Raw genomic sequence first — 9,274 nt, 5'->3', positions numbered from 1 at the left:
GATACTCACCGAAAATCGGCCATAAAAAAAAGTTTCTACACTGACCGAAAAATCACGGGAACTCCCTTCTTCGTCTCCCTCCCCTCACGGTTTTTCACCAGTAAAAATTAACTTCCACACAAACCTCTCTTATCCTATATCTAAAAAGTCGAGCTAAAGAGTGAGTCAACTATCAATTATGAAAAGACTCATTGGATTAGACCTTGAACGGCCACAATAACCGATAAATTTTTTTTTTTTAAATTTTGCATAAAATATTTTTATATTTTCATTATTATTATATTATTATTTGGGAAAAATAAAAAATAGTACTTAAAAAAAACGAGTTATCTCCACAGCATCTATGAAGAAGTTATGTTTGTATTTATGAATTATTTTACGCTATTTATTTTGAATATATTATTATATTTAAATTTCATAATATTTTTATAATTTATAAAATTTTGTATGTTATAAAATAATATAATATATTTTTATTAATTTAAATTTTCATTATTATTTAAGAAATTAATGATAAATTAAATATTAATGAATTATTAATTAATAAAAAATATTTTTTAGCAAAAAATATACATATGTAATGATGTGGAAAAAAATCAAATAAAACTGGTTCGAGATAACTTTGTTTGTTGTGAGAATAAAATTAGAAAGAATATTTAATGGTGTGGTAAAGAGAGATGAATGACAAAAATAAATGGAGATATGGGTTGCAAATAGCCTAATTACATGTGGAATGAATGCATATTTTGACTAAACAAACCAAATTACAAGACTCAATTAACAGAATTGGAGCTGGAACAGAAAAACAAACTAAAAACACTTTCTTTAAGTTGTGCTGTTTCTGTTTCAGAACACAAACTCAATCTAATCTAATCAAGCCAATCCTACATATCCCTTTAATCCTTCTCTCTTGTTCTTAGAACACAAAATTGGTACCTTCAACCATTATTCATTATTCTCTAATGCAGCGACTTGATCAGAACACGAACTCCTCCGTCGACGATTCCGATGATCCCCTCGACACTCCTCCGACATCTATCGGCCCCCCTCGCAAAGCTTCCGCCATCGCGTCGCCAATGTTCAGCAGATACTGCAATCTCTTCACTTTTTCATCCGTCGCCCCGTCACTCTTCACGTACACAAGAAAAAGATCCGCAAGCTCCTCCGGCACCTCCCACGACAACGGCTCGGAGGCCACAGCCTTGTCGCAAGCTAATAAGTCGTTCAGAGAATTGACCTACACATCATCGTCGTCATCAAATTCAGTCGTGAATCATTAGTAGCAGCAGAAATGCAATCGAAAAACACAGCAGCACTTACCACTCCTTGATTGTTTCTCTGCCGGAGCAGCGCAACTGCCTGAATGAGGGAGTTTGTCAATCTGGTCCGAGCGAGCTCGTGCACGACTCCTTTAGCCTTGCCGACAGGGATGTTTAGGTCTTTCGGGATTTTTTCATAAACTTCCTCCTCGTCAAACTCTCCAGTTCCGGATGAGAAGATGTCATCGATTGTCTTCTTGAAGAGATTCTCCCGTAAGCTGTCCGAGATCATGGTGTCTATTTCAACTCCGTTTTCTTTCAGTTCCCGAATTTCCTTTATGCTCAGCCTTCCCCGACCGACTGCAGTTTCGAGGGCTGCCGACAGTTTTGTAGTGGTTATGCTTTTTATTATCTTCTGTGCATACTCCGGAGGCAGGCCGACGCTTTTCTGCAGCTCATTCAGTTGTTCGATCCTGCTCTTAGTCAACTGCCCGTCCGCTAATATAACCTCAGCCTCCTGCCGGAAGGCCTGCTCGGCTAAACCCCGGTGCACTTCGACAATCTCTTTGTCAGTCAAGCCGAGTATCCCACCAAGCTGGTTCAACAAAATATACTCGGAATCATCCTTCTTCGTGGGGATTTGAACTCCGAATGGAATCCGAGTCACTTCGCCTGTTAGGCAGTATAGCAAGTATGTCTTGTAAAGATCGGCCCGGTCCCTTTCGGGGAGGTCATCTTTGAGATTTATCTCCTTCTGGCTTGGTCTTCCCGAAATATCCTTGTTGGGTCGGGATTTCTTGAGCGACTGCAATGTCTCCCATTCCTCGTAATCTTCATCTGTTTTCGGCTCTTCCTTAGCAGCTGGCTCTTCTGGTGGAGGAGCATCGACCGATTCGCCTTTGATATCTGCGACAAGTTCAGTGACGACCAGGCTATTGTAGACGATCATCTTTCTGAGTTCTTTGGCGGACTCAGTGCGGCTGCCAGAAGATCTGGCGCGTTCTATGTAGGTGCGGAAAACTTTGCGGACCTGAAAAAATATTCAATTAATCAGATGCGGGTCGAAACAAGAACGCTAATAAATGATTAGTTTTCGGCAACACTTACTGCTTTACTAGCAATAGACAAAGCAATTTCCCTGGTCAATCGTAAACCGAAAGCAGCCTTCCTGACGGTTTTCCTGGTTTCCATATCATACCCGTCCACGCCAGAAGCAATGGCTTCCTTGACAATCTGTTATTAACAAGATCACCCATCCAACATTCTCGAGTTCATCAATACAATTAAAACCGACATAGCATAAATGGATTCACATAACAGAAATAGTTCCGTAGTCCAGAATGCAGAAATAAAGTATTTACCTTCTCGAACAAGGTACCACAGATATCAGCATGAGCTGCTTCGACTGTTTGCTTTGGTATGCAGAACATGATCTGCACCTGTTTCAAAGTCTCCACATCCGCATCACTGAGTTCGCCTTTATCGGCTACCAGTTGCTGAAGTTTTCTCCGGTAGGTATCTATCCAATTGAAGAGAAGTTTGTTAGAAAGTCAATCAAGAAATATGAAAATTAAGGATACCATATAACAACATGGAACCAAAAAAAAAAAGGTTAGATTGAATTGAACCTTCATGAATCTTCACAGCCATCTCAGGATCAAACCGCAGTTCTTCGCACAGTTGTTGAAGATAGGCCGCTTTACTGTCAGATCTTAATAAATCACCAGTGGATACAGCCAGCTGCAGGCGTCTACGGTATGCCTGAGATGTGACTTCAAGTGCAATAGACTCTGCTTCACGTCTCCCTAACCCGAATACATTCCTCAGTTGATTCAGTGCAACAAGCTAGAACAAGAGCAAAACGACAATGATGTAAACTGAGACCAATACAAAAGTGGAATAACACATTACGCGGCCAAAAAACAGAAGATTGTTGCACATAATAAAACAACAAATAGGGATGAGTTTTCTAATATTATTGCACCTTGATTTCCTCCATTCGACCTCCAGACAGAGCATCTGTCACGTAAGCTCTGTACAGAAGCTTCAAGTCCTCGATCTTTCTGTCTCCATCATACTCACCTCCTAAAAAAAATAGGATCAGATCCAGCAAGAGTAGATATGAAAATTTGAGGATAAAATTCAGATGACGAAAATATTTCTGAAAAGCCTACAACTAAAATTTTAGAACATGAACACAAACAAAAGGGGGTGCCTATGAAAAATGACAAAAAAAATTAATTAAATTAAATTACCTATTAAAGATACTGGCCCAACTCCCCTAGCAAAGCGACTGGCTTCAGGATGGGTCTCAAATGAAATCAGCAAATTATTAAAAGCAAGAATCTTGTCAAGCTCCGCAATGACTTGTTGCCTGTAAAATTCAAAGCATTTCATTAAGTACCACAACTTCTTATAGATAAATATTTGCAGCCAAAAGAATCGCTCAATAGGATAAACTATCACACATTAGGAGTGGAATGGTTATAAAGCTATATTGGCATAATTTAGATGGGGATAACCATGTTTTCTGTTTCAATCAATTTCATTCAAGTGATTGAATGTAAGGTTTTTTATTGAAATAAAAAAAAAAAACTCAGGCAATTACGATGACATTTCAGATAATGCATCTGTTAAAAACAGTATAACCAAACTTCATTCAACTAACTATAAGCACACAAAAAATAATTAATAAAGCAGAATAGTTGTTGCTGACTCATACTATTCTTGCCCCCGCCCTGCCCCCATCCCCTTTTATTTCTCATCAGCAGAGGTAAATATCTTTAAAAGATAACTAACTGAAAGTTTGTGAAAGATCAAAATGCAATATTGACCATACGTTTCTTTAGTTCTGGATTTCAACACACCAAGAGCTGCTGATATATTCTTCTCAACAAGCTTTCTTGTATGCTCTCTAAACATGTCTGCAGCAAGCTGCAAAAAAGAAATCACCAGCAATGAAACATCACAGAGAACTTGATCGTAGTTGAACTAGCACGTTTTTATTGAAAAAGTAGAAAAATGCTGAAATAAAAATGCACAAATGTTTTTCACATACATTATTATACATGCGCACATGATACAAACAATGAGTTGAGGAAGAAAATACCTCATCAGAAAGTCGGTAAAGAAGTTGCGCTTCTCTAAGGCTGATCAGTTGATCCACAGTAATATCTGAAAATCAGTTAATATAACTCCTTAATATAGCACTCTTATCCAATTATTACTAACTTGTCAAGTGCAAAGCATAATATAAGTAACCCAAACTAGAAGCAGATAAGATAGTTATAGCTCATGCCAACAAAAGGTAAATATTTCAGCCTTATATTCATCCTAGAGCATATATACCTCGTATTGTATAAGGTACCATAAATGTAGACTGTCAAAAATGCTTTACCATTCAAAATACTTTCTTTTTAAATAAAATAAAAGGTATCTTCAAACCTAATGAGGCAGATGGCATGCTTCATAAGATGCCTAATTATTTGAAGCAAAGCCAACGAATTGTAATGTAACATAGACAATTTTGAATACACTATACCTAACAAAGCACGGTGAGATTAAATGAAAGAATCTACACTAGTAAAGCCTTATCTCTTTAAGTGACGGGCCGTAGTGTGCAGAAAAAAAAAGAAACACAACAAAGAACTGCAAAAAACTAAAGAAGTAAAAAGTAAACTATAAATAAAAGGCATTGGAAGAGATAATTTGCAGAAAAAGATGGCTTGTTATATAAATTTTGTAACTGTTTTGGTGATTTAGATTGTTTATTGGAATAGTAAAAGTTTGAATGGAAAATAGCTGATGGATGTGATATGAATATATGTAGTATGTGCTTTTTTAAATAAAAATAAGGTTTTAGTATAATTTAAAAAAATAATAATAATAATACTCTCAGATAGTGATATTGGGGGAGGGAGAATTTTTGATAAATAGAATGGAAAAAATAAAGTTGAAAACATAAGTAAATAGAGGAGTTCTCTCATCATCTTCACACAAGGATATAATACTAAACAATAAATTCCCACAGGTCTGCTTTTATCTAGATATATTGTCAATACTAAATTTATCTTATCTACCATAAATGATCGGTGTGCTACCTTCAGTAATTGGTTTAAGCTTTATAGCATACAGCCTTTGTGCATTGTCCCGGACAGCAACCTCCACCTGAGGCAGTCAAAGAATTACGCAGAATCTAGGTAAGTATAGAATGAAAAAACCTATTACAGTACCTTAAATCATACCACACTGAAAAACAAATTTAATAAAGAAATATTTCGTCAACATTATTGCACAGCATAGATACCTGAGCATCAGTGACCTTGAACACACGTTTCCATGGTAACAAGAAGCCAGATGCTTCACCGAACACAAGATTCGATACATATATTAGCTTCTGAAATGCCTGCACTGGAAACACCAAATACGCTCAAGCCCCATATCTTTACGTGATAAAAGGTATTAAGCACACAACATATTTAAACTCGTGATTAAACAAAATCCTACCCGGCGTTGGTCCATATCAGCATCGCGATCCCCTGTTTCAAGTCTTTCCCTGAAAATTCTCCTACCAATCTGAGAGATAGTTAATTAAACACTTGAGGCTGTTATTATCACTTTATTCATTGAGCTACAATCACTCTCATTTCTCTTCGGGTTATTAATGCAACCCTACCTCCATGTGCATGGCCGCTGCATCAGGATCATCAATTCCCAACGAGCTTTTAAATTTAATAATGGCATCAACTTCATCTCCTTTCAGATCTTCACCTCCGGGAGGAAGCACAGAAGACACAAAACTGAAAAGGCAAAATTAGAGAATAAGTCCTACAAATGCAGAAGGCGAAGACCTTTAAGCAACATGTAAGCGAAACATTATTTTATTTACCGGCAATAGATATCACAAATCTCTGCATTGAAAGCCTCATTCTGTTTGCTAACACCATATCTGGAAGATATCACAAGTGCATATAGTACAATATAAGTAACAAAACGATCAAAGCAAGTAAATTATGGCTGAAAACAAACAAGAAAAAAATTAAATCAAGTAATTGAAAGAGCAAACAAACGTTTCAGTAAAAGCTGGTACAGAAGGGTGAAGAGAAATGACAAGGCATATGACCAAACAGGGACGAAACTAAATCGTGGGAAGGAATTACTCCTTATCAGCTGACATAAAAAAAATTGGACATTAATACTTTTTTAGAATACATCACAGTGAGTAATTGTTCTCAATGACTCCCTGTCCGGACAAATTCCAACTAATACCAAACCCCAAGTAAACAAACCCATAATTTTTATATAACAGGAGCATCAAGAACTCCTTACTCGTTCCCATACACATGTTTCAGATTTTACATATATTCTACACATTTATTCACAATACCAAAACAAAAGCAGTACAAAACTAAAGCCAAAAGTAATTGGTTCAAGATTTATCTGATAAAATTGAGAAAGATCAATCACAACTTTTTTTGTCAAGAAACCTTAAGCTCAAATTGGGAAGTACAAGTTTTACTAAAACTTGATCAGAAATAATTTGAAATTAAAACCCTAAAAGATGGAAAAACTCAATTTCAATTTCTTAAGATACCATATTACGAGCTTCCTGGAAAAATTGTATGAGCAAAATTAAACAATCAAGGATCGAATGATTCTCAGAGAAATGCCAACAAATATTAGCATGCTTACTTGTTAGCAATAGCTTCGACATCCTCCTTCTTCACAGCTCCAGGATCACCGCACCCAACCACATAATTGTGTAAATTCACCGCCGCCACTTCCGGCACACAGGAATTCACCGCATAGGCCGCCCCGGTGGCGGCGGCCCCAACCACCACCGCCCCACCCACGGCGGCATTTCGGGACCCACCTAACCTAGACCCCAGGCCATACCCGGCAGCCGCCGCAGCAGCCACGATTAAAGCCGACCCAACAATCCGAACCGGCGGCGACAGCGCATCGACGACGGACTGCACCCCCGTGAGCTCCCTCTTCTCCCCGAAGACATCAGGCTTCGCCGCCGAGGCGGATGGCTGGTCTGACAAGGCGCGGATCAACGAGACCTTGTAGCGGCGGCGGCGGCGGCATAGACGAGCCGAGGAGCGGAGAAGAGGAGCGGATGGGTGCAAAAAGGGGGAGAAAAATAGCACCCGCGGCTGGGCAGTTGTTGTAGCGGCAGTGATGGGGCTGAAAGCAAACATCTCCATGGCAATGGAGAGTTAGTGCGCGAGGGATCAGATAGGGGAGCAAATGAATGAGGGTTCTGGTTTGGGTATTGGTAGGCGGAGAAGAAGATAGACTGAAACCTCAAAACACTCGTCTTGCTGTTATAATTTTAAAATAAATACTATAGCATATTATTGCAATAAAATTATTTTTCTTTTATTAAGGTTTTTGTTTTTTTTTTTTTATATATTCTCCAACTCCTAAAATTCGATGTCCCAACTCCATTTCCACCCCCATTTGTGGGGATAGCTAAACAGTGTTATTTTATTTTTGGAGTTGAGTATTTTGTATATTTTTTTGGGGGGTGTTTTTGTGTAATTTTTTTTTAAAGTAATATATAATTTTATTTTTTTAAAAAAAATAATATCTAATTTTATTGGTTTAAAAGTGATATAATTTTCTTCGTCTCATATTTATATATATATTTGCTTTTTACATGGAGTTTTAAAAATATTAGTATTATATTGGGATAAAGTAAAAATAAAGGTAAAAAGACTAAATTAATCCTACTAGTACTGTATGATATAAAGGTAATGACATTTGTGTAATATATTGTAAATTAGAAAGGTATTTGTAATGTTAGATAGACAGTACAATTACTAAAAAAGAAATTGATACTTTGTTAAGAGACGGACCAAAATGGAAAAATAGATAGATTGTTAAGAGGATGGAGGGAGTATAATTTTATTTTTTGGAAAATGATGTGTAATTTTAATTTTTTAAAATAATATATAATTTATTTTTTAAAAAGTGATATATAATTTTATAAATAAAGTATGAATTATATATTGTTTAATAATAATGTAAAAACAAATTAAAATTTAAGTGTAATTTATAAATATGAAAAATTATATAAAATAATATAAGAGATAAATATACCGGAAATATACTATGAATAATAATTGAAATTTGTGATTGGAATAAAATTACCTTGACTTGCTGAAAAATGAAGTTACGGGTCCGGGTTGGAGATCCTTATATGCAGGTTTTATTATATGCAGTTGTGGGTTAAATTTTAAAGGTGAAAAGTTTGATTGAAAATGATTATATAATTAATACTTCTTCCTATCAATTACAACGTTTATTAATTAATGTGAGAATATTTAAGATATTAATGTGAGATATTAATATAAATATAAAAATATTTGTAATGTATAATGCGGTTTATATATACTGATACTTTATGTTTGAACCATAAAAGTTGACAAATGTATTCTTACATGTGGACGGAGACAATATTTGATTTATAGTGTAATATATGGTTAAAAATATTTTAATTTTAAATTATATTTTAATAAAATATACTCTATTTGTGCAAATTGAATAGTCGTATTTTACCATTTATATCCATATCAAAACAATAGTATCATTATAACTTTACAACTACTTTTATTTTTATATTATTATTACACGAATGTCATTATTTTTTATATTTAAATTAAAAATATACTTATAAGGATAAAAAAGTGTTTTACCCCTACTTTCTACTACTAATAGAATATATATATATATATATATTCCTTGAAAGTCATGCCCAAAAAATAAGCATGTTCTTTTGGGACGAACGTAGTGTACACAATATGGATGTGATGTTTAAAAAACACAACTAACAAGAGATTTGATGAACATGGAGTAATAGGAGAAATGAGAGTCTCTGGACGAGAGTGTGTTAAAAATGCTTAGGTTGCAAGGGCACGATTCTCTTAAAAATGCTCTCACATAGGGTAAGGTATCGTTTGATCTTGAATTTTTTTTTTCTATACCGTCGAGCATCTTGAATTATTCCA

General features: G+C 35.6%; 1 protein-coding gene across 1 annotated transcript; it reads right to left on the bottom strand.

Moving 5' to 3' along the window:
- Nucleotides 1-800: 800 nt before the first annotated feature.
- Nucleotides 801-7,579, bottom strand: LOC127239233 (protein TIC110, chloroplastic). The gene is made up of 15 exons (XM_051257289.1): nucleotides 6,951-7,579; nucleotides 6,148-6,207; nucleotides 5,935-6,058; nucleotides 5,766-5,834; nucleotides 5,566-5,664; nucleotides 5,360-5,426; nucleotides 4,369-4,433; nucleotides 4,099-4,193; nucleotides 3,515-3,633; nucleotides 3,244-3,344; nucleotides 2,888-3,104; nucleotides 2,621-2,778; nucleotides 2,367-2,492; nucleotides 1,321-2,289; nucleotides 801-1,237 (listed from the first exon to the last, which is right to left on the bottom strand). The coding sequence occupies exons 1-15, from the start codon at nucleotides 7,466-7,468 to the stop codon at nucleotides 977-979; spliced, it is 3,048 nt and encodes a 1,015-aa protein (XP_051113246.1). The 5' UTR covers nucleotides 7,469-7,579; the 3' UTR covers nucleotides 801-976.
- Nucleotides 7,580-9,274: the final 1,695 nt, after the last annotated feature.

The sequence above is a fragment of the Andrographis paniculata genome, unplaced genomic scaffold (assembly GCF_009805555.1).
Source record: "Andrographis paniculata isolate CXL003 unplaced genomic scaffold, ASM980555v1 Contig77END, whole genome shotgun sequence".
Classification (NCBI taxonomy): domain Eukaryota; kingdom Viridiplantae; phylum Streptophyta; class Magnoliopsida; order Lamiales; family Acanthaceae; genus Andrographis; species Andrographis paniculata.
Note: the sequence above shows the minus strand (reverse complement) of the source record. Positions and strands in the feature narration are given on the sequence as shown.